The following is a 27,014-nucleotide window of genomic DNA, read 5'->3' as shown; positions in this document are numbered from 1 at the left end:
ACAGCCTCATTCATTTTCAAATATACAAAAAAGTAATAAACTACCAATGCCCCTACATTTTTATGCTAAGTAGCAACAATGAATAACACTGGCTATCAATTGAATACTTATATTGCTTGAACATATTGGGATGAAGGTTTACTGTATATTTGTGTTTGTTTACTTTGGCACAGAACTTTCTCTAAGGGCCTGTTCCACATCCATGTCTTCACTCTGGAAGTCCACAATGATGATGTTAAAGTTGTCGTCCTTTGTCTCACGATGCAGATTCTCCATATCAGAAATGAACTGCTGTACCCAACGGGCCTGATTCTTTACTGTAGGAAACATACCTGTCATTATAAAATGGCAGCATGCAAATAGCGATAGATGCAATATACACTAAGTCTAACAGTAACAAAAAGCATCTTCTTTACACTAAGTGCAAATAGTTGCAGATACTATTTTTAGCCCTAATTATACTAACATACAGGTCCCTGGAGCATGTTTATTTTGAGTCACAGAGACACCTTACACCACCAAGAATATATTACTGCAAAGGCTGATAACAGACAGAACAAATCCAGATCTGACATATTACCTGGCACCACAAAATGCACCATGACATCTTTTTTCCACTGTAGGATCACTGGCTGGCAGAGCAGGGGTTTGGCAAATACTGTGCCCCACTGTGGGGTGGCATGGGCCCCTCGGGTAGGCGTACGAAAGGGAGCCGGTGGGCTGGCTACAGGAGCAGAGGGGGACGAGGCAGTGGCTCCTTCTACATTCTCCAGGCTGTCTTCCACTCGGCCACGGTGCAACAGCATGTAGATGTACTCGGACAGTCGGACCACTTTACGACCTCTCTCCATTAACTCCAGCTCAATCAGGTAGCGGTTACCACGTGCAGAGTCACGACGCTTTTCAACGTTTATGATGCGGAGGAGAGTGTAAATCCTGCGAAAGAGGGAGAAGGTGAAAAAGAGAGGGAGAGAATGAGTAGATGGTGGAGCAAGTGATTGGATACTTGAAAGAGTGTCACTGTTAAATTAGGGGTCAAACAGTCTGGTTTTGTTGTGAAAATACAACTATTAAATGTGCTTAAGAGTATTACTCATGTTCATGATTAATTACAGCAATTCTTTGGATAATTTAATAGCTGTTAGAAAAAGAGAGAAAAAGGAACTGCAAATTAATGTAACAATGAATTTAACAACAAACAAAGATCTGAACACAAATATACTGTATATTGTGTGAATACACGTATAATATATGTTAATGATACATTGAGAATGAAATGTGCATGAATTGTAAGGGGTCCATTTTACAGTAACTATAGAAATTCTAAGATACTCAGAGGTTCTTAGAGGATTGAATGAATTAATTCCAGTTTGTTTATAAAATATTTATATATTTATTTTAAATGTAAGTATTTAAATATTACAACATTTCTGTATCAAAAAACTGCCATAAAAATATTATATATTAATATTATTTTCCACTTTCACTGACCAACATCAGTTCTGATCATAACTGCCAAATATGAATTCATTTTCAGGATTTTAACCATTAAAATTTGTACACACACACACACACACACACACACACACACACACACACACACACACACACACACACACACACACACACACACACGCAAACACTCTGACATCCGTACCAACACACCCACACGAATTTAGCTGCATCATTTATTCAATTGGCCTGCAGTGATCTATAATACAGCAAATAAAAAAATAGGTAAAAAGCATGTTTTTGCTCCATAAGGTAAACATGAGAAAAATGGCGCCATCTGGTGGACAATATTAAATATTAAAAATGTTGACGCCAGGGCTCTGGAATGAAAGCATAATATCATAGAATCCATGATTGTATGCTTTAATGGCACTGGGATCAAATATGGGTTTCAATGGGGACATTTTTGTCCTGAAGGTCCTGAGTGTAACTATTTTGTGTACACAGTGTATTATAGATTTATTATAGGAACTGAGGTTGAAATATTAAAATCCTCCCCAAAATAAACACCTTTGGCAAAATGTATGTTGTTGGCATAAACAAAAATTAAAAAGACAAAAATATCCCAAAGGTCGCACAAGGGTTACATGTATGAATCGTAAGGTATCCATTTACTTTAATTACAGTAATGATTAATTTTTCTGATGCAATTGAAACTTTGTAATGCAGCATTTTTCATACTACTTAAGATGAATCGCTTATGTAGTATTCTTCCTCTTTTAATAAGACTAGATAAAAGCGTCTGCCAAATGAATAAATGTAAATTATCTACTATATCACTAAATTCCAAGATAAGATGAGACAAAGAAACTGTGTATGAAGGTAACAATGATTTAAAAACAAATATCTGAATATAGATATAAACAATTTGAATACAGATGTATAACTGATGTATTGGGAATTAAATGCGTATAAATTGTAAGGTTTCCATTTTCCAGAAATGACAGTAATTCTCCATATCATTAACCAGCTGTATGCTTAGAGAGGAAAAAGAAACTGTAAGTGAATGGGACAATGCATTAAATAACCAAGAAATATCCAAATACAAATATGCGCAGTGTGACTATAGATATTTGATATGTCACTAAATATCTTTACACTAAGACAGGAAAATAAACTGCAAACATATGTAGCACTGAATTAAACAACAAAAAAGTTCAGAATACAAATATATGCAGTGTGATTCCTTCAAACGAAATCATGACCACAGAGCCATGATACAAACCCAAATGTGAATGATTTCAACCATAACACCCCTAGTGTAAGCAGCTATTTATCTATCAATTTTGTACGTATAGAACTACTTATCATACAGTTGCACGAACATCAGCACACACTCCTTACCCTCTATTGCGCTCATTGAGTTTCTCCATGTACTGCGCCAGAACGTCCACCACTTCGCTCTCAGGTAGCTGCAGGTTTCCTGACACGTTGCACCGAAGATCATTCCAATCAGAGCGCAACGTCTCAAAGTCCAAACTGTTGACAGAAAACGTTCTTTGCCAATTAATGGCCTCCTCTGCCCACCCAGGGCGGGGCTCAACGTCTTCATAGCTGTACTCCGATAGACCGCCATCTTCTTCTGGTTCTGGGTCTGTCTCCTGCCGAAGTTGTTGGGACTCTGTGATCTCAGAGGTGTGCAAGTAGGAAGTGACACGGAGAGGTTCAGTCGGACGAACGTTCTCAGAAGAGTTTGAGGATGGAGGAGTGGGTGTAGGAAGCGGTGGATGGGATGCAATGGCCCTTGAAGGATGCTGGTGTTTTTCCCAGACACCCCGTATCCTTCTATCAAAGCGGCTTTGCATTGCTGCTCTGTTTGAAAGGGCATGAATTTCAGCTGGCTTGCTAAAGTTTGAGCTCACTGGAACAACTTTGTTCTCCTCTCGATGAGACCTCGCAAATATCTGGGATGCCCGCAGGGCACCTTTATTGAGTTTTGGTTTGGCACTGAGGTTTACCAGCTTGGTGGTTTTGCCATTCTGGTACAAGAAAACTCCAGGGAAGACCTCTCTAGGTTGGCGTGAAACAGGACTTTGCTTCTGCTTAGCAGGACGAGGTCTGGTTACATAGATCTTGTTGTCCTTCTTGCGTTCCCTCTTCTTGGTGTTGATGTTGCCAAGGTTGTAGCTGTTGCCATGGGCATGTTTTCTACCTTGGGAATGGATGGTGTGGGTTGGATTGCTTAGGATATGCTTGGCTCGGCTGTTGAAGGCCACCAAGTTGGATTTCTGTGGGAATAGCAAAGCCGAGCGGCTTATTTTGGGGGAACGTTCTTCCATCCGACCCTCTCTAAAGTCCCGCCGTTCCCTGTGAACCCATTTGAGAGAGCGGCCTTGTACTCGTACCCCGCCCTCCTGTATTTCTCTTGTGAAAAAGCGTCTTTGTTCTCTCATCAGAGCTGGATTGTCTGGCTCTACCTCCTTTATCTCTGGCACTGTGGGAACTGGCTTATGGGAAGGGCTTAAGGTGTGACTTGATTGGCTGGTATTGGCAGACTTCTTTGCTGACTGGGTGCCAATAACTTGTGCTTCATCATCCAGATCCACCCCTTCTTCTTCTTCAAGAAAATCTACAGCAAAACAACACAAACATTGACCACTACAATGGCAAATGCATAAGTGGAGATCTAAGGTCACATTGAGGCATTTCTGGTTAGCAATTGTCCATGACAGACCATATATAGTATAGTCCAAATAAACAATATGCCACTTAAAGGCCAATCACACTGAAAGTAAATATTTGCCATATATATATATATATATTTTTTTTAAAGTTGCAGTGAGTAATTTCTGCACCACTATTGGGAACAAACGGACTGCAATCAGTTTGTTTCGGCAGCCAAACACTGGCCCAACCAATTGCATGAGTTTAGGGCACAACTGAACAATAACCATTTTTTAAATTCCATTTGCTACCACTAGTTGCACAGAAATAACATGCTGCAACTTCAAATTGAAGCATAGACCTATTCACACTGGGGACAACATTTGCCTGATTACAAAGCAAGTTTTTTCCCCCTCTATCCTGTAGGTATATTTTTCCCTACAACAAAGGACTGTATCCTTTGTTAGGAAAAAAACCTCAGTGCATCATTCCAAATGAGAACTGATTATGAATGCTAGCCTATAAACCTTTAAAGACAGACCTACTTTGAGATTGGCACAGTCGTTAATAAATGCTGTATGCTTCTTCAGAACATTAAAAGTCCCCATTATTATGAGTTCACAAATCACAAAAAAACCAAATACAAATTAATAGAGGAATTTGTAGTGAATAACTACACTACCTACAATCCCGAAAAGAGGAATATACACCAATCAGAGATTCACGAGAGAACAAAGATGACTGAAAATATATGCCTACAGTATATCATGCTATCGCTAAAACATTGCGTTAAAGCAAAAGTGAAATTTTTATTAAATTATTGTGAATTTTGTTTATTAGATGGCTTGTATTTTGCATTAAAGTGAATAAAATCTTCATCGTCTGGTTAGATATAAGGCCCTTTCCCACTACAGGAACTAAGTCTGTTAAAGGCACTATTACCCAGAACTAAAGTTAAATTAATTTAAAAATGCTGTTGTTTAAGCCATTAAACTTTAGGCAGCAAGGCAGCTGTTTAGATTTTCGGATACAGCCAAAGTTGTATATGTTAACATTAGTTATTACACGGCGCTCTGGAAAACTGGATTCTGATTACTCAATGGCGCCATCTAGCGGTCTGATATTTATGAGTAACAACCGCACATCCAGGGATTATGACCGGACGTCTGGTCATTTTTTCTGCTTCTTGGATCACTGTTCCAACTCAATGATTAATTTGGAGTCAGACGGATAAACAGTAAACACCAATATTTGGATGGATTTCAGCTATTCAGCTATTTATTTCTTCTCACATAATTACATAGTTTCAAAGCAAATCAATGTTTCATTCCCTATTATTTATTTATTTGTTTATTAGCCGTGTAATAAGCAGGATAATGGACAGTCAGCCGGTTGTTTTCGCAAAATAAAAACTTTTAGGTTGATACAAGAGTCCTCCGCTTTACATCGGGGTCCTGATCACCCTCTCTGGGTATATTTTGCGATAACAACCGGCTGACTGTACATTATCACTTACTTAATGCACTATGAACTAACATGAACTAACAATGAACAATTGTATTTTTATCAACTAACATCAATAAAGATTAATCAATGCTATGGAATTATTTTATTTTTTTTACTGTTTGTTTATAACTGAACCTTATTATAAAATGTTACCAGTCTGTTTTTGACAGACGAGTTATTTGGCATTTAAGCGAGTGGAATATGTATTATCAGATGGGTTGTACTGTATCTTACATTCAAGCATGTGAATGACCGGTGTGCTTTTTCACTTTGCTCTTTGTGTGATTACCGTAGACATTTTTATTCTGCGATTTGTTTTGCTTTTTTGTTTCATTCTTGGTGTGAACATGGCATAACCCTTCGAAAATAATTACAACTCTAACCAGTCAGCTAATTTCTGGCAGCAACCCAAGGTCATTATACGCTGATATACTGTAATAAAGCATTATTTGTCTTCAGGATCACTGATCACAGATCACACACACATGGGCGCGCGCACACACACACACACACAAACACAAAAACATTTACCATCAGGATTAGGGAAGAAGAATGGCCTGTCATCTTCCTCCTCATCCATCTTCATGTATTTATAGAAGCCAAACCTTTCAAAGAGGGAGAGAGAAAGAGAATTAAAGAGATTTAAAGAACTTGATGCATATCTGTCTTAAATTCCATTAAACCTTTGAATTTAAAGAAACATACTATGTGCTAGTCAACATTCTGACAAATTTTACTTCAAGTGCAAGATTCATAAGAGCATTTTATTTTAAAAACAATTTTGTTATAATTATTTTTCAACAATTATGTTTCATGTTGGCTTTAAAGACATATTAATTCTCTGTTTGTCTGTCACAGATCAGGTTTGATAATATCCAAGCATGCATTTTGAGTCCTACTGAAACTTAATGCTATGCATGCATTATATTCCTTTACATGACATATTTACACATTGCAATGTGCAACACATTAACTAGACCTTGCATTAACATCATTATAATGTAAACCCAAAGCTTACTTCTCCAGATAGATGGGTGACTCTCTGTAGAAGCACTTGTTCTCTCTCTCCATGTGTGTGAGGCGGGTAAAGTCATTGGGATAAACAAATGAAAGATAGACCTGCGGACATTGTACCAGACATCGAGTTAATAACTTGAGAGTATGTTCACAAAGGATATTCAGAATAGAATACTTGTACAATATACTGTTTTTTTTTTTTAAATATGTAAAACAGAATGGAGTATACAACAATAAACATTTTAAGCAGTAGGTTTTTTTTTTGTAACATAAGCACTTTACATATGCTTACTTAAAGGGATAGTTCACCCAAAAAAGTAAATTCTCTCATCATTACACCCTCATGCATCTCAGATGTGTATGACTTTCTTTCATCTGCAGAACACAAACGAAGGTTTGTTTGAAGAATATTTCAGCTCTGTAGGTCCATAGAGTGAAAGTGAATGGGGGCCAAAATGTTTACGATACAAAAGGGAACATTAAAGTACTCCAGACGACTCTGGTGGTTAAATCCATGTCTTCTGATGCTAAATTATAGGTGTGGGTGAGAAACAGATCAATATTTAAGTCCAATACTTTTTCCTACGCTTCCTAATTTTGTTTTTGGTGATTCACATTCTTCGTGCATATCGCTGCCTACTGGGCAGGGAGGAGAATTTATGATAAAAATTACTTAAATATTGATCTGTTTCACACCCACACCTATCATATTGCGTCTGAACACATGGTTTTAAGCACTGGAGTCTGATGGATTACTTTTAAGCTCACTTTATGCAGATTTTATAGATTCAAAATGTTGGCACCCATTCACTTGCATTGTATGGACCTTCAGAGCTGAAATATTCTTCAAAATTTTTTTAATTTGTGTTCTGCAGAGCATAGAAAGTCACACATCTGGGATGGCACGAGGGTGAGCTCTGCCAGGTGATTTTTATTTATTTATTTGGTATTATCGTTTTATTTATTTATTTTCATTTTCAAAAACAGCACCAAAGCATTCATTTCTGTTGGTTTTAGAGCATCATTTGAACATTTAGAAGCCTACATTTATTGTGTTTAATCTTTCAAGTAATGTTAGTACCTTGATACACCTTTAGTTTGAAAATGTCTTCACCTGCAATTGTTCAGACTGCACTCGCACATAATGATTGAATGCAGCTGCAGGTTTTGTTTCAGTGAATTGTAAGTAAATATCGACTTCATTCAGCATTGTTTTTGTTTTCTGTCTTCTAAATCATCCCGTTAATATCTTACTGTGTGACAAAGTGCTTCAAACGATTCAGCACGCACGTTAGACAAATTCATTGAGAAGAACCACTCAAGAGTGATTATTTCACGCATCGGGCCTCCGAGAGGCTCGGGAGCCTATGGCCTTGTTTAAAATCACACTATCCATACTCCTCACTGTTGCTTCCAAACAGAGTTATAACAGAAACATTTAGTGTAGAATGGTAAAAGGCATTCAGTACATGGTCTATATATTCCGTGGGGTTAGGGAACCACAACACGTTATCGGAACGCACAGTGTGCATTTTGTTAGACACACATGCTAAATTTGCCTCGGTAGATCGGCCCCTGAAGTAATGCCACCTTAGACGCTCGCCTATGTCACCTAATGGGTTGACCGGCCCTGAATACAAGTTTGTGGCATAAAGTTTATAACCACAAACATTTATTTAGACTTGTTCCTTTTTTACTTTAAAAAAGCAAAAATGGAGGTTACAGTGAGGCACTTACAATGGAAGTGAATGGGGCCAATTTCTTGAGGGATCAAAGGTAGAAATGTGAAGCTAATAATTTTATAAAAATACATATTTATTTGATTCTTGAAACTTGTGCCTGATTTGAGCTGTTAAATTGTGGAAATTATCATTTTTGTGGGATTCCAGCGTTAATAGCGTTAATATCGTCATGGCAAAAAAGTTGGCTATAACTTTACTCAGAAAAGGTTAGTAAGTGATTTTATCACACAAAAATTATGTTAACACACATATTGTTTATGTTTTATGGCTATACTTTTGAAACAGTGTTTATTTAAACGTAAAAAAAATTGGCCCCTATTCACTTCCACTGTAAGTGTTTCACTCTAATACCGATTTTTGCTTTTTTTAATGAAAATTAATTTTTGTTTTAATCAACATTATGCCACAAATGCTATCGATTGAGCACAACTTATACTGAACCAATTCATTTAAAATGTGTTTGAAAATTGTTGGCAGCTTGATCAAAAAATTAGTCAAGAAGATGTTAAAAATCTCGGTTAATATTGATTCTAGGTTCATTTATTGTACTTGAATTGGAAGGTCAAATCAAGCACATTGCATTTCGGGATACACACACCAAAACATACAAACAAAGACAAAAAAAAAAAACTTACAAATTGAAGTAATTCCAAAAACAAAAATAATTGTTACAGTGTGTAATTGCATTCATCAACCACAAGAGGGCAGTATTCACACAAGATGTCTTAGAGCACTGCAGCATCAAGATACAGGGCATCAGGTGCAAATTGTTTCTTAAAGGCCTTTTCTTCCATACTCTTTAACAAAACATTTACATAAATGTGTGTGTGTGGGGTCCAAAATTAACTTTTTTTTACTACACCTGCTAATGGTGGGTGAATTAAGAAAAAAAAATCTGGCTAAAACACTTCCAATGCAGCCATTAAACTGGTCACACTATAGCTCTTCTATGTTGCAGTTCTTCTTAATAAAAAACTATCAGCAAATTGGTGAGTACCTACTTTTTGTTTCACATTTGGCACCTGAATAAATGTCCTATATGTTCTATTAAACTCACAAACTGCAGGCCTTGATAGCGGGCGATAGGAAAATCTTTGACCACATAAGTTGGCGAGTACAGACAGGTGGGCAAAACGTTCTCAAGATGAGCAGGGTTAATCATGGGTACTGCAGAAAGAGAGAGAGAGAGAGAGAGAGAGAGAGATCAAAGTATTGTCACAGATACAGTTAATATATTACCAGAGGCACATAAAATTCTTATTGCATACATTATTCATCACACAGAAGCACGAATAGAAAACACAAAAGGTAGAGAGACAATTTCAATGGAATTAAAATCAACCCTGCAGAAAAGACCAGCCAAGACTAGCATCAATATCCATGCCAGCCCTGCCTGGTTTTTGCTGGTCTAGCTGGTGGACCAGTAAAACTTAAGATGGTGAAGTTGGTCAAAGTCTTTATCTAATCTGAAAAAACTGATATGCATTAAGAATTCTTTTGGAATCAAATTGTGATTCCCTGAATCAAAATCATATCGAATTGTAAGGTGCCTCAAGATTCCCACTCCTTGTAGATAGAGATGGAGATGAGAATCAAATAGAGGTCTAGAAAAGGGGATCTGCTGGGACACATAGAGGCTCACTGTTGAAGAAGGTGTCGCGGGGGTCTGGTTGCAGCATATCGGCGCCATGTAAGCTGCTGTGGGTCTGGATCTTTGCTGGGATGGGGATGTGACTCGCCAGTGTCTGAGGAATGTGATCCACATGGTTCATCTTCAAACTGCTCTCATCTGTCACAAAAAACAAAACAAAGAATGATGAATGGATATGAAAAATCATTGTTTATGAACATGCATTTCACAGCAGAAAGAAATGTTTTGAAAGACAATATGAAAAAGCATTCGCAGCGTATTTAATTTCCATAATGTAACTTTGAGTGGGGTTCAAAAGAACTGAAAATCTGGAAATAAACAAAGTATTAGACTTTTGAGGGATTTAAAACAAAGAAATATTTAATTTTCTGCACTATTTCTATTTCATTTCACTGCAAATTGGCCAAATTGGCCTCCCAAACTTCTTAAATCATGCTGGATAACATGATTATTAGGTTTTGTTCATGCCAGCTTGAGTGCATGCTGTCATTAAAGTGAGAGAAATTCAATAAAGCAAGAAAAACAATAATTCTTGTCAACTTCTCACTCAAACTGTAATGCTGATCATATAACTGGTAATGAAAAAAAAAAAAAATAATTTATTAAATGAGAAAAATATGCAAAACCACTCAACCAGCTATATCAACCAACAAACTTCCTTTCAACCACCAAAAATCATCGTACCAACCCCCATAGCAGCAACTCAGAACACCCTAGCAATTGCTAGCTAGGTAGATAGACAGACATACAGCTAGAAAGATATACAGACAGACAGACGTCAAGTCAAACAGCTAGCCAGCCAGCCAGCCAGCCAGCCAGCCAGCCAGCTACCAACCCCCACAGCAGCAACTCAGAACACCCTAGCAATTGCTAGCTAGCTAGCCAAACAGACAGACAACAACTAGCTAGATAGATAGACAGAAAAACAGATGAACAAACAAACAGACAGACAGCTATCTAGCTGCACATACAGCTAGATAGATATACATACAGACAGACAGACAGACATCAAGTCAAACAGGATGACAACTAGCTAGCTAGATAGACAGACAGATAGCTAGGCAGACAGACAGGCAGCTATTTAACTAACTAGCTAACTAGATAGATTGGGTTAGGGTTAAGTTAAATAGACAGACTGACAAACAGCCAGCCAGCCACCAAGATAGGTAGACAGACAGACAGACAATCAGCTAGCCAAACAGACAGATATCTAGCTAGCTAGCTAGACAGACAGACAGACACCTAGATAGCTAGACAGAATGCTAGCTAGCTAGATGACATACAGACAGTTAGCTAGCCAAACAGACAGACAACAACTAGCTAGATCGATAGATAGACAGAAAAACAGATGGACAAACAGACAGACAGACAGCTAGCTAGATAGATAGACAGAAAAACAGACAGACAGCTAGCCAAACAGACAAACAACTAGCTAGCTAGACAGACAGATAAACAGACAGACAGCTAGCTAACTAACTAGCTAGACAGACAGACATATAGATACCAAGCTACATAGACAGCTAGTTAGCTAGACAGTCAGATAAACAGACAGACATAGAGCTAGCTAGCTAGACGGACAGACAGATACTAAGGTGCATAGACAGCTAGTTAGACAGATAGACAAACAGACAAATAGCTAGCTGAATAGACAGACAGATAGCTAGCTAGATAGACAGATGAACAAACAAACATACAGCTAGCTAAATAGACAGACAGATGGAAAACAGACAGACAGACAAACAGCTAGCTAGCCAAACAGTTTGTTTGCCAGATAGACAGACATACAGACAGACAGACAACTAGTTAGCTAGACAGTCAGATAAACAGACAGACATAGAGCTAGCTAGCTAGACAGACAGACAGATACTAAGGTGCATAGACAGCTAGCCAGATATATAGACAAACAGTTAGCTAACCAAACAGACAGACAGCTAGCTAAATAGACAGACAGGTGTAAAAAACAGATGGCAGGCAGCTAGCTAGCTAGATAGCTGAACAGACAGACAGACAGACAGACAGACAGAGATATTTTCAGCTGTATGCCTGGCTAATATGTGGGTCACTCCACAACAGAGACAATAGTGTCTTTGTGACAAGCAACGGTCCCAACCTTCCAGTGAAGAGGACCAGCAGAGCCCCTCCATGCAGATGACACACACACGCTTTGATGTATGCCTCAAACAGGTGCCATCCACTAACATGTAAAGAGAGATAGAAGAGGTGGCTGTTGTCACACACACTCGTCTCTTTAATGTGTGTGAGATGAATGCAGTGAAGTGCTTAAGCTGTGTGTCATGTTCAAAGGAAGAGTTCACATGAATGTCAGAACCAGCGGCAGAATCAAAACAAAGATAGCAACAAGACCAAAGGGAATACACTCAAGTATTTAATATTATAATACTGCTAATGCCAAACCAACAACTTACCAATGAGGCTCTGTTCTAATCACTTATATTTTGTAGACACCATTATCAAAATCTGGTTGCTGTATATTATTATTTCAGGACTGTCCACTTGTAGTAATCTATGGTTAAAGGAACAGTTCGCCCAAAAATAAAAAATACGTAATTGTCTTTCCAAGCCTGTATGGCTTACTTTCTTTCAATGGCGCACAAAAGAAGAAATCTCACTGAATGTACGAGCTGCTCTTTTCTATTAAATTAAAGTGGATGGCAGTTACACTGTTAAGCCCCAAAAAGGAGTGAAAAAAAGCACCATTAAAGTATTACAAGTACATTACAACTCTTCTGAAGCCAATAGCTTTGTATGAGAAACACCCAAATTTGAGTCAAGATTCGTTTGGTGTGAGGCATTCAAGCATAAATCTCAATCTTTTGGAGGGATGGCTTTCTCCAGTCCTGTTGCCTAGAGACACATATCCCACAGACCATTGCTTCCAACACTACAGCCTTAGTTTATTTCATTAAGCTGCAAATGTTAAAATGTCATAGATGAAATGAAAATAGACACAAATGGAACACTTGTAAACAAAGTAAGAGTTAAGAGCCGAAAAAGTTATCTGTACTGCATATCTCAGATTATTTGCTTTTAGAAGAATTTGATGTGAAATGTTTGAGTTCAGACTGAAATTAAGACACTGTTGAAATCTCATCTAAAACTCGAAAGGACATACTTTTTTTTTCTCACAAGAGAAATATGAGAACCAAAAGACTTAATCATGAGTCTCAATTTGATCTCCAGATTATCTCATTGCTGTCTGAATGTAAAAATCCATATGACAATAAAAAACGCAATGTGTCGCAAGATGGCATTTGTACCGAAGACACTTCCGAAATGCCAGCATGAAGGTCAGCACAATTGCCATGGCAACGATTGCAAGCTTTGGCTGTTAGCACTAGCTGCCCGATCTCCCTTTGAGGGCAAGAAAGACCCATCTGAGACTTTATAACCTTGTTCTTCTTTCTCTCAGACTCATTCTTTTTCACTTATGTTACAACAGCACTAAGCACATTTAAAATGTTGCTTCACCCCGGGGCATTAATACTGACAATTGTGTTAAAAGGAAATTTAGGACACTAAACTCATCAATTTTGAGTTGAACTCAGAAGGACACTATTAAAAGTCTTCTAGCCTACCACTTAGGAAACGGAAAACAACTTCCAAATGAAATGCTGTAAAAAGAGGCATAGTGAGTAATACATATAGTCATTCCAGGTCCGTTGGGATGCACCGTCAGGCACAGATTATTTCCCTCATTATATCCATCTCATGAATAGTTAAAACTGCCCCATTGAGCAATAATTATGTCTATTTATATTTATCCAACATACCCTACCTTTTCTGCCATCCATTCCCTTGCACTATCTGTATATAACAGATTTGTATTTGTACACACAGAGTCTTATTGTGTATTTCTGTATATACTTAATTTTTCACTTTTTATTTTATTTATTATCTCTGTCTTGTTGTTCTATTGTTGTGCACTGGAAGCTTGTCACCCAGACAAAATCCTTGTATGTGTAATCATACTTTGCAATAAAGCTCATTCTGATTGTACAATTCCATGCGCAAAGACCACAGACAGGAAACTCCATCAATCATCTCAACGCTCCCGAAAAAGCATTTCCATATATGTCACTCACTCAACATTGTGTTGATGAGTTGACACCAGGGGGTCGCTCCTGCAGAGCCCAGACATCTCTGATCTTGAGAAAAGGCCAATGAAAATTGGCATGTGGAATTTGCATGCTACCGCCCCCCCCCCAAGACGGACATACGGGTATAAAAGGACTGATGCTGCAAAAACACCCCTGCGGTGCCAACACCGACATCATCCCCGCCACAGCCCGCCGCGTCAACACACAGGCTTGTTGCCGCTTTCTCAGCCCCTAGTCAGACCAGGGGTTCCCCTAGGCCAGGTCCCCAGGCACGTCGTGGCCGGCCCTTGGACCAGCCCGCGACTGTGTTGGCACATCAACTGCCTTGAGTTGCTGGCGGTACTACTTGCCCTGAGGAGGCTATTGCCGTTGATTCGGGGAAGCACGTGTTGCTCCGGACTGACAACACAGCAACGGTGGTGTATATCAACCACCAAGGCAGCCTACGCTCTCGCCGTATGTCACAACTTGCCTGCCATCTCCTCCTTTGGAGTCAGCACAGGCTCAAGTCACTGCGAGTCACTCATATCCCGGGCCACCTCAACAGCACAGCAGACGCGCTGTCACGGCAGGTTACGCCCAGGAGAGAGTGGAGGCTCGGACCTTCCACTCTCCTGAGGAAGGACCTTCTTTCTCAGGGACAGGGCACCATCTGGCACCCGTGACAGGACCTCTGGAATCTCCATGTCTGGCCCAGGCCCGAGACTTAGGTGGCCTACTACCCGCGGTGGTAGACACTATCACTCAGGCGAGGGCCCCCTCAACGAGGCGCCTTTACGGCCTGAAATAGCGTCTGTTTGCTCAGTGTTGTTCTTCCTGAGGTGAAGACCCACAGAGATGCGCAGTTGGATCAGTGCTTTCCTTTCTGCAGGAAAAGTAGGAGGGATGGCTGTCCCCCTCTACCTTGAAAGTGTATGTAGCCGCCACATCAGCACATCATGATGCAGTGGTTCCTAAGAGGCGCGAGGAGGTTAAACCCCCCCAGGTCGCGCTTCGTTCCCTCGTGGGACCTCTCCGTGTTCCTTCGGGGAGCTCCCTTCGAGCCCCTTGAGTCAGCAGAGCTAAAGGCCCTCTCCCTGAAGACCACCCTCCTGACGGCGCTCACCTCCATCAAGAGGGTAGGGGACCTGTAGGCGTTCTCTGTCAGCGAACTGTGGCTAGAGTTTGGTCCGGCTTACTCTCACGTCATCCTGAGACCCCGACCGGGCTATGTGCCCAAGGTTCCCATGACCCCTTTCAGGGAGCAGGTGGTGAACCTGCAAGTGCTGCCCCAGGAGGAGGCAGACCCAGCCTTGGCGTTGCTGTGTCCGGTGCGCGCTCTTCGCATCTACTTGGATTGAACGCAGAGCTTTAGAAGCTCTGAGCAGCTCTTTGTCTGCTTCGGTGGACAGCGGAAGGGAAGCGCTGTCTCCAAACAGAGGATCGCCCACTGGGTCGTCGATGCCATCACTATGGCATACCACGCCCTGCACGTGCCGCCCCCTGCTGGCCTACGAGCCCATTCTACCAGGGGTGTTGCGGCTTCTTGGGCATTGTCCCATGGCGCCTCTCTAGCAGACATATCTAGAGCCGTGGGCTGGGCAACACCTAACACCTTTGCAAGGTTCTATAACCTCAGGGTTGAGCCAGATTCATCCTGTGTGTTATCAGGTGACACAAACAGGTAAGTTCTGGTCAGCTGGCCGAGTGTATCGCTTGTGCATAGCGCCTTTCCCCTCCCTTGAGCCAAAGACGAGCGCTCTTTCCCCAGTTGCGTTCGCAAGAAGTGTGAACCTTGGATGTTCTTCCTCCCTAGCCTAGCGGCCATGGAGTCTTCGGAGAGGCTCGCTGCCGCCCCAGTACGGGCGTCACCCAGGCCCGCGTACTGAGGTAAGTGCTCCACATGTGCTGGTTGTCCCCTAGGCAACCCCGTGGGATGTACATTCTGCAAAATGGTTTCCCTGCCGGTAAACCGCGTCTTCCTTGGGCAGAGGGCCCCCTGTCCTTGGTCGCCGTGTTTGTAGTAACTTCCACTCCTAACCGGTAAGACCTCGGGGCCGGGTGTGGTCTCCGCGGTGTCCTCCTCTTTGGAGGAACACCACCCCGGCTTGGACCATATATTTGGCCCCCAGCTGAACGAATTTGTTCCTTTTTGGGGAGAACAGTAGAGAGAAGGCCACGGCTGGGCCAGCCAGTCCTTATACTTCTGAGCAGTTAGCCGTTCCCCTAGGTGCAGGGGACCGCTTCATACCTGCCAGTGTGTTGGGGTAGTTATGCGACAGCTTGCTGCGCTGGTTACGAGGCACACAGAGGTCTGTCCGTCTCACACCACCAGTCTGCGTAACTCGGTTCAGCTCTTGTGGCATTTTTCATTGAGACCCCTAGTGTCAACTCATCGACACAATGTCGAGTGAGTGACAGATAGGGAACGTCTCGGTTACTGATGTAACCTCCATTCCCTGATGGAGGGAACGAGACGTTGTGTCCCTCCTGTCACAACACTAAACCAACCGCTGAAATGGCCAGTTCTTTGGCTGGGCTCCTCAGTGCGATACCTGATGTGTGTTTGCAGCGTCACTCATTTTATACACGTATGTCCAGGGGGAGTGGCATGCAAATTCCACACGCCAATTTCCATTGGCCTTTTCTCAAGATCAGGATGTCTGGGCTCCGCAGGAGCGACCCCCTAGTGTCAACTCATCGACACAACGTTTTCTTTGCTCTCGGTGACCCTGATCTCAAAGACTGTTTCATAAATTGTTTATGCGTCTCAAAAATTATATCAAAGACAAAAGTGATCAAACTGCTTAAAACCGTGAAGGAGTGGCGGCAATTGAATTGCTCGTCAATGCTGGTTAGTTTTGAAAATGGGTGATGTTTGTTGTGGAGGGAGGGTTACCCGTGTACAAGGAGATGTAGGTGGAATCGATGACTTCATACTTGAGTCCTGGCAGGAAAGGGCGCCACTGTAATAAAGAAAAAGGGAGAGAGAGTTAGAGAAAGAGTAGTCTCAGCCACAGATACAGTTGGCCAATCGCTGACCATCTGATGTGCATTACATTACAATGAAGAGAAATCTGAATGCTATGGCATACAATTACATTTTAGAGAGTTGTGTGCTTTGTGGAAACAGTATGGGGAGGGCCCAAAATAAAACTGCTAAAGACCTGGCTGAAACTGCCAGTTTGAATCTGATTGGCTGGCTTTATGCAATGTTCAGGAGTCAGTGTGGACAGGTTTATTTTCAGTCTCCTGGCAAAGTCATGTCAACTTCAATGGAATTTTCAGCCACAAACAAAAAGATTGAACAGTTTAATGTGCCGTCAGGTATGCTTTTGGTGTTGTATTGATCAATGTTAGGGAGTAACTAACTTAAAGTAGAATGTGGCAAATCCAGCGTTTTGTGACGCTACTATTACCCTGCTAAGTTTGTAGCATCACAAAACGCTGGATATGCCACATTGTATTGGACCGAGGCAGTAAACAAATGCAAAATTTGTCAGCACCAAATCATTTTAGTGAGTCAGGTTGGACAGTTCATTTAAATGAACCGATTATCATAAAAGATTCCCTTATATTTAGCATTGGAAACTATGATTGAAATTGGTGAGTCAGTTCTTTTGGACAGTGTACGTAAATTAGCTATTCACACCTGTCTTGAATCAAAATATTTAGTTAATGGTTGCTGTTCATTTTAATTTCAGTTATATAAAATAGGGGGGTTTTGAGTTTATTCATGTAAATTAAACATAAATTTGTTCAATTTAATGTTGTCATCCTATTTGTTTAACCCTTGCAAACATTAACCATGGTTTAACTATAATAATATTGTAGTAACCATGTATGTACTATCCATGGCTATTTTTGTGGTAATAATAATTTTATTACAAATACCATGGTTTAACTATGGTTAAGGTAGTAAAACAATGGTTAATTTTCATAAGGAAACGTCACCCCATGTAAACATGCACTATATGTATATAATTTTTAGGCCATGTCAAGTAAAAAAGAACTTCAACTGTACACAAAAAAAGCATCTCCAGACATGCTCTATTTGTTGCATTGCATCTGGCTATTCTTTAGCTCAATAACGCTTTTGGTGTGAACGGCCCCTTACACTTAAAACAGCCAATGGCCTGTTTGTTTACTCTGAAACCGATATGTAGATTAGCTAAACCAGTATAATATTTTTTTTTTTAATTTAGCAAAGGATGCACAATATATGATACCATTGTTGTCAGATTTTATTGCTGATATGAAATATGTTTTCGAAATGTAATTTGACAAACAGTCATTCCCTGTTCAAGTAGAAAGGAGCTGTACTTGACTGGATATAGCTGCCTGAAGACATTAAGTTAAGTCATTTTTATTTGTATAGCACTTAACACAACACACATAATTTCAAAGCAGCTTTACAGGAAATCATGCATTAACAAAAACAAACAAATTAAACTGTAATATCTATAATGTCTTACAGTGATCATTGTGTAGTTTGATTAAATATAATTGTAAAATGTTTATAGAAATTAAATAATTAAATAATAATTTTATTTAGAACCCCTTTGAGCAAGCTGAAGGCGACTGTGGCAAGGAACATAAACTCCATTAGATATAGGGTAATGGAGAAAAATAACCTTGGGAGAAACCAGGCTCACTGTAGGGGCCAGTTCCCCTCTGTCTAAACAACATGAATTTAAAGCCAAGTGTGCAGTGCAAGTCATTGTTTTGCATTTGTAAAATAAGTAAGAGTTATGGTCCAGTGTTATAATTTTTTATTTATTTATTTTTATGAACTAAGATTAATGACTAATGTCTTTGAAGTTCATCCTGGATTAACTGCAGAAGTTCACATAGATGCATTGTCCTTTGTTGGTTGGCTGATGAAGGCTTTTGTTGTCAATTATATGATAGTCTATGTACTCCATTTCAAGAGTGTAGTCCATCAATAGACAAATGTGATGCAGGCAAAGATAAACGATGAGGTGCATTGCAGTTCAACCTGCACGGCATTCAGTGCGCTTCGATGGGGTCCAGTGGCATATGAAGTATCCAATGTCTTACAGTTAATGTTGGCATCAGTTCATCCCCTGAAGTCAAAAAACTGAAGTGATGTCTGGCTAGCACCGGCTGAAGTTTGTTGTTATCTCTCAGCGACACGTAGCAGTGGAGTCCGACACCAAGCAGGAACGGAGCTGGATCTGGCAGGCTCTGGTAACCTCGGTATATGAATCCAAGGAAACATGGAAACAAATGAAAGTATAATATTAGCATAGAAGCCATTCAATATTATGCAGAGTTATAGATCATGATGGAAGTTTCTGGTTCTGGCAGACCTAACTAACGCAGTCTAAATGTGAGTTGATGGATAAATTAGGTGTATGCCTGGCTAAATAGATGAGTCTTTAGTCTAGACTTAAACAGAGTGAGTGTGTCTGCATCCCGAACAGTGTTAGGGAGACTATTCTATATTTTAGGAGCCAAGTATGAAAAGGATCTACCTCCTTTTGTGAATTTTGATATTCTAGGAACTATTAACAGGCCAGAATTTTGTGATTGTAATGAACGTGACAGAATATAGCAAGTCAGAAGGTTACTTAAGTACTGTGGAGCTAGACAATTAAAAGCTTTGTATGCAGTTAACAGAATTTTTAAATCAATAAGAAATTTAACAGGTAGCCAATGTAACGCTGGTAAAATTGGGCTAATTTGATCGTATTTCTTGGTTCTAGTCAGCACTCTCGCAGCTGCATTTTGAACCAATTAAAGTTTATTTATTGACCTTGTGAATTAATTTTTCGGCATTAGCAATAGAGAGCATGTGTCGTAATTTAGCAATATTTCTCAGGTGGAAGAATGCTGTTCTAAAACATTGGAAATTAGATTTTCAAAGGACAGATTGGTATCAAATATAGCAGCTATTAAAAGCTATTTGCTGAAGAAGATGATGTAACGGTACATCCATTGAGATACACATTATATTTTAGCTGCTTATTTTTAGAGGTTTTTGGTCCAATCATTAGTACCTCTGTTTTGTTGGACTTGAGTAGAAGGAAATTTCTGGCCATCCAATCTTTGATTTCATTGATACACTCTACTAATTTGAAGAATTGTGAATTTTCGTTGGGTTTAGAAGAAATATAAAGTTGGGTATCGTCAGCATAATAGTGGAAACTTATTACATGATTTCTGATAATACCTCCCAGGAGAAGCATGAACAAGGAGAAAAGGAGAGGTCCTAAATCTGATCCCAGTGGCACTCCATACTTAACTTTTGTTTGATTTGACAATTCCTCATTTACACATACAAATGTGTAATAAATGGTAGATTTGAAATTGGTCTGTAATTAGCCAGTTCTCTAGGATTAAGCTGTGGCTTCTTAATAAGCGGTTTGAAAACTGCCATTTGAATCTTTCTTGGGTACATGTCCTACAGATAGCGAGGAGTAAATAATATTAAGAAGAGATTAAGAGATTACTGGGAATACCTCTTTTAAGAGCTCAGGTGTTATTGGATCTAACATACATGTTGTGGCTTTTGATTTTTTGTTTTGTTAGCTCTTCATGACCTATGACAGTGAAGGATTGAAGTTGCTTGTGAGAAAAATTATGAGACACTAGTTTCTGAAGTGCTGTGACAGTTGATTTCATAGTTCCAAATTTATTTCTGATTATTAAAATTTTATCAGTAAAGAAATTCTTGAAGTCATTACTATAGTGCTGCGACGGAATATCTGGTTCAGTCAATGATTTATTCATAACCAATTCAGCCACAGTCCTGAATAAACACCTAGGATTGTTGTGGTTATTTTCTATGAGTATGCTAAAATACATGTATACTGACTTGGCAGCTTTTAGTGCCTGTCTGTAGCTACTGACAATATCCTTCCATGCACCGAAAAATACCTCTAATTTTGTATTCTTCCACTTGTGCTCCATTTTCCAAGCTGCTCTCTTGAGAGCATGAGCGTGATCATTGTACCACGGTGCAAGGCTTTATTCTTTAATTTACTTTAATTGAAGGGGAGCGACAATATCAAGAGTGCTAGAGATGACTGTATTTATATTTTCTGTTAAGTTCTTCAGACTTTTTGGCTTACTGAGTATGTGAGACAATTCTGGAAGTTTAGTAGTGAAGCTATCATTAGTGGTTGAAAAAATACTTCTACCTGAATGATAGCGTGGTGTAGATTGAGTAACATTAGCTGATCGCAACACACAAGAGACGAGGTAATGATCTGAGATGTCATCGCTCTGCGGTAGATCTATAGTATCAACATCAACTCCATATGACAGAATTAAATCTAGCATATGATTAAGGCAATGAGTTGGACCTGTCACAACCAAGAGAGTTGAAAATATCAATAAATGCTAATCCCAATGTGAATTTTGAAGTCACCAACAATTAAAGCTCTATCTACATTAACTACTAGATCAGATAAAAAATTGGCAAATTCACCAAGGAATCTAAAGTAAGGCATGGGTGATCTATATACTGTAGCAAGGGCAAAAGACAAAAAAAATGTATTTATATATAATGATGTCATATTAAGCATTATTAGTTCAAAAGACTTAAACCTCTTAGTAATACCAAAAACATCACTGTAAATTGTAGCAACACCTCCTCGACCCTTCAGGTGAGGCTCATGTTTATAACAATAAACATGGGGAGTAGCTTCATTTAAACTAAACTAATATTAATTCAGTTTAGCCAGGTTTCAGTTAAACAGAGCACATCCAAATTATGATGTGTAATAATTTCATTTGCAATTAGTGTTTTGGTAGAAAGAGATCTAATGTTTATTAGCCCTACCTTTATATGATGTTTATCTTCCTTTTTTTTTCTTCAAGTTTGACAATCAAATGTTTTCTAAATGATTTAGTGAGAGTTTTGTGTTTGGAAGTTCAGAGAACAGACACAGTCTCTATATGATATCAAAGTGATACAGACTCTATGTGTTGTAGTTTATGTGACCTATGTGACGTCTCAAGGCTGCTAGCAAATGTTCGGATTAACCAGTTTGCCTGCTTCTTTCTAATTGACCTCCACGAGTGTTTGGATACGTGCCTCTAGCTCATTAACCTTCTCCATCAGCCTGACTTATTCCTTATATTTATAACATGTGAATCCCTCACTGATGATGGAAGAAGTTATAGTAAACATTCAGCATGTAATGCAGGAAGCAATACCATGAGTGGATGCCATGACTTACCGCAATTTTTTGTTGTTGTTATGGTTGTTCTTGAGCGCACAGGGTTTGAGATCGATGTTTGAGACTGAAGCAATAATCTGTGTAAAACACAGTGGAGAAAACGAATGCACGCAGTCGAGACAGGAAATGTAATCAAGCAGAAGTGGGAAAAAGAAAAAAAAAGAAAAATGCGCATGGTATAATAAACACAGATGAAACATAAGAAAAGCAGAAAAACCAGAAGCACGTGGTAAAATGGCAAAGGATAAAATTATGAACTTATAAGAATAAAAATAAGCAATGCTAAGCAGGCTAGCAAGCTACAAACACTTGTGCAGCGTGCCATCAGCAACAAGAACAGGACATTACAAATACGGCTGCCAATTGACCAGACTTGCCTTAAAGAGACTTTGGAAGAAGGATGGATGAAAATCTGCATAGATATTCATTACTCTATTTTTCAAACTCTACACGGTCTGCCTCACACAAGAGATCGACCTACTCAATACAAAACAATCCACAGCAGGAAATAAGAAACACATACACATCAATGGTAGCTTCTTCAGCGGCACTTACAACTACAATCTAACAAGCAATAATTATTTTAATGACATTAATGGCACAATTATCATGTCACTTCTGCTCTTTGTAATAAGGGGAGACAGGCCATTTTCCACAGCAAAACACACACACACACACACACACACACACACACACACACACACACACACACACACACACACACACACACACACACACACGTGCACGTTGGTGAGGCTATCCTTATGAGGACTCTTAATAGTCATAATGAATTTTACACTGTATGAACTATAGATTCTATTCAATAACCCTACCCCTAAACCTAACCCTCACAAAAAACTTTCTGCATTTTTACATTTAAAAAAACAACATCCTTTTGAATATTTTTTTAAGTGATTTGAATTATGGTGATACTAGAAATGTCCTCATACACCACATTTAGAGCATAAAACCCTTGTAATGACCAGTTTATAATCTAAAAACAATTTCCTCGTAAACCACTTTAACACACACACACACACACACACACACACACACACACACACACACACACACACACACACACACACACACACACACACACACACTTGTATACAGTATGGTTTACAAGGACTTTCCACAAATGTTTTTTATACTGAGCTAACTATATTTTCTATCCCTAACCTTACCCCTAAACCTAATCCTCACCTATTGGCATTTTTACATGTAAAAAAAAACTGTTTTGTATGTTTTTTTAAGGGATTTGAATTATGGGACAAGCACGCACGCAAAAACTCACATAACATTACTGAGGACAGACCAGCACAGACAGACATATGAGCCAAATTGCTAACCCTAAGCTTCAAACTATGGTTAACTTGACACAAAAGAAAATTTGTGTTTACGACGCAATGCAAACGAGATGCTCCAAAAGCGTCTGAAGCCCAAAAATATGATGCAGGTGTGCATTGACGCGTCATTATAAATCTATCTCAGACTGAATGACAAATTCAATTGCAAAATGGATTGTGTGAACTGTTGGCCAATGATAGGCAGATGACATAAGCTTAATAATATGGAAATAAACAAAATACTGTATACTAAAGCCACTTTGTCAATTATCTTTTTGGTAAAACTTTACAATAAGCTTCTATTCGTTAATATTAGTTAATGCATTAGGGATCATGAACAAACCGTTATCAATATATTGTGTACAGCATTTATTAATTTTTGTTAACATTAGTTAATAAAAATAAAATTGTTGATTGTAAGTTCATGTTAGTTCATAATGCATTTACTAATGTTAACAAACACAACTTTGAATGCTTTACTCGTGAGCCACGATTAATAATGGAATGCATTTTAATTATCTATATTATTATTTTTTATATATATTTTTATATATTTAAATTAAATTTGTATATATTTTATATATATTTTATTTATAATTATTTAAATATAACTATTTATAAGTATTTAATCATTATTTATTGAATTATTTGTATTTGAGGCGCTTTCTAAGCAAATATTTGTATATGTGATCAATTGTGATTAATAAATTGGCATACCATGTAATTAATTAGTTTAAAGCTATTATAATCTACCCTTTAAAACAAGAGTGATTGTTTTCTTTTTATTTAAAATCATCCAGGAGACAGAATAGTTCCCTATATTGCAGATGAATCACACACTCATAAATTTAGACACATGTAAATGCACAGGCAGATCTAGATTCAAAAATTACATTCAGAAGCAGTCAGTAATTTGAGAGCGATTGAAACAGCACCCACAGAGACACCACAGTCTCTGTTAACCGAGCGTCAGTGACTGGCATATACAGTATAAACCAGAAGAGTTGGTTTGAAGAGCACTTCAGATTTTCAGAAGTACAGAAGTGCTTTGAACAGTATGATTCAACTTGTTTCACTTCAGAACCGTCTTTTAAATATTCCTCTTGCTAAACTGTTTTTGATGTCAGCGAATATGGATCCCAAACCAAAGTCTGACTGCAGTGAGAATTTTAAATTGATTTGATTTGTTTGAGACACATAATGACATATACAGTAGGACCTATATGGACAAACATGAAAGTATCTTCGCAAACTATTTTATTTCCAAGTGAAATATATGATATTTGATGACAAAAAATGTAGGGCTTTGCCCTTGTTCAAATCCCAAACTCTAAGCATGAGCGATAATAATAGTGATGCATGCATTAGCAATTAGTTAAGTTTAAGAACAATAACAGCCTTTATACTGTATGTGTAAAGAAAGCTAGGTGTGTGTGTGTGTGTGTGTGTGTGTGTGTGTATATATGTTCTTCTGAATTAGTTGTTCGTGTCTTTGAACCGTCTCATGTCTCTGGTGACATTTCTACAGTGAGACACAGGTCTGATTTACTGGCCTGAAGCATTCAAAGTGAAGAGACAAAATCAATACAAGGGAGGAAAACAACCAAATTCAACAATACAGTGAGAAGACAGCAAGTGGTTCCAGTAGCATTTTATTCTGCTCTGAGCCTGACAGAAATGTTCAAAGTGACAGAACAGTTTTATGATGTGGTTTGTCTTATCGAAAGTTTTGGCAAGACCAGTGGTTCGCAACCGGTGGTCTGTTCTGATAGGGTCATGAATGACAGAAAAAAAAAAAAAACAATGGTAAACGCAAATGATAAAATACAACAAGCCATATAATCATGAATAGTTGGAATAGCTAAATACATAGGCTTATCAACTTTTAAAGGAGAGGAGAAACGCTTCCATATCGTTTTTTTGTTGACGTCAGAGGCCATTTCTCCAAACAAACGACGTACTGTATTTCATCTGTCACTTTGTAGAAGTTAGTCAAAGTATCAGACGCCCTCATCCTCAAAAAACAAGAGCACAACTACACAAGGTAAAAGAAAATACAACCTGGACTTTGTTAAATATACATTCACTTGTCTGATGAACATTACGTCACCATGGCAAAATTTTTCGCAAAAATAAATGACGTGCCTTATTACATGCTTGGCTGCAGTTTCCTGGTGAAATGTCCAGCAGGGGGCACCAACAGCGAGTGAAATGGTGTCATAATCAGGGTGTAGGGCACCTACTCCCTAGGGGACATCATCATACCCCAAGGGGGCACCAGAAACTCCATCTGCTCCCTTACTTGCACGTTATACATTATTCAAGAACCTGGTAGCAGTCGCAGAACACGGAAGATCGCCTGGCGCTCGCACTTTTGCTCCGTGCCTAGAAACTACCCCTTCCCCGTCCTATGATCATGGAGCTCTGCATAGAGCATCAATTTGCCTAGTGCAACCCTGGTTCTAAACTCAAGATAAACTTATCCTAAACCAACACTTAAACCTAACCGATAGTGTCCAAAAACAAAATGAGAAATTAAAAGCACATTTTCTCAAGCAACCATGTAATTTCGTGTCACTTCTATGACACTCTTGTCTCACATGGTAACTTGCGTGCTTGACTGTTTCGAACCGCACACTTCATAATCCTGCACTCTATCAGGTGAGCTACCGCAGAAGCTAATTATACTGGAATAAGTGTGTAAATGTAGGTGGTCAGTAATACAAGTGTTAAAATTTATCTTTTGCAACAGTTGCTGTTAAGATCTAAATTTTTAGAGTATATTGAATGTACTGTAGTCAATAGAACTGTAACACAACATACTGAAAATAGCTGAATCATTCTCAGAAATGGAATATATGGAAATATATGCCTGAAAATTATGATTATATTTTCTGATTATTATTTTAGGTTACTGTTGCACTTTAAGAAATAATATTTTCCACTGCAGGTCGGAAGTACTATGGCTGCAGTCGCCACTGACATCAGACTGGTTACACTGTAAATTTGATGACTATGGGTCAAATGTTCTGTCATTTGAACTGAAATGTGCACTTCTGCCCCTAGGGACAAAAGCTGGAAGTGTTGTTGAGGTGAAATGTCCACAGGGTGGTGACAAAAGCGAGTTGTAGTTTTAGTTGTAAATGATGCAATACAGTCAACAGGAATGCATATTTGATTAACTCTGCACCCCAACCCAAACCTAAAGAAAAGTTATTTTGAGAAGCACCCAGAAACATAAAGTGCTGCATTATTTCAACCCTGTAATCAATCACATTTCTTAATTAAAAACAATATTTAAAACCATGGCACTTCTGAAATCTAAA

The 27,014-nt window shown here is 38.9% G+C and overlaps 1 protein-coding gene across 1 annotated transcript in view; it reads right to left on the bottom strand.

Moving 5' to 3' along the window:
* LOC127640162 (N-acetyl-beta-glucosaminyl-glycoprotein 4-beta-N-acetylgalactosaminyltransferase 1-like) overlaps positions 1 to 27,014 on the bottom strand; it is a 251,321-nt gene that overhangs the window by 4,003 nt on the left and 220,304 nt on the right. The window contains exons 9-16 of the mRNA XM_052122584.1: positions 17,029 to 17,095; positions 10,024 to 10,170; positions 9,439 to 9,548; positions 6,641 to 6,741; positions 6,154 to 6,227; positions 2,857 to 4,081; positions 581 to 936; positions 164 to 317 (exon numbers count right to left, since the gene is read on the bottom strand). Coding sequence (XP_051978544.1) covers positions 164 to 317; positions 581 to 936; positions 2,857 to 4,081; positions 6,154 to 6,227; positions 6,641 to 6,741; positions 9,439 to 9,548; positions 10,024 to 10,170; positions 17,029 to 17,095 — 2,234 coding nt within the window. The remainder of the gene's footprint in view (positions 1 to 163; positions 318 to 580; positions 937 to 2,856; positions 4,082 to 6,153; positions 6,228 to 6,640; positions 6,742 to 9,438; positions 9,549 to 10,023; positions 10,171 to 17,028; positions 17,096 to 27,014) is intronic.

This window comes from Xyrauchen texanus, chromosome 49 (assembly GCF_025860055.1).
Source record: "Xyrauchen texanus isolate HMW12.3.18 chromosome 49, RBS_HiC_50CHRs, whole genome shotgun sequence".
Classification (NCBI taxonomy): Eukaryota; Metazoa; Chordata; class Actinopteri; order Cypriniformes; family Catostomidae; genus Xyrauchen; species Xyrauchen texanus.
This window is presented reverse-complemented; position numbering and strand designations above follow the sequence as displayed.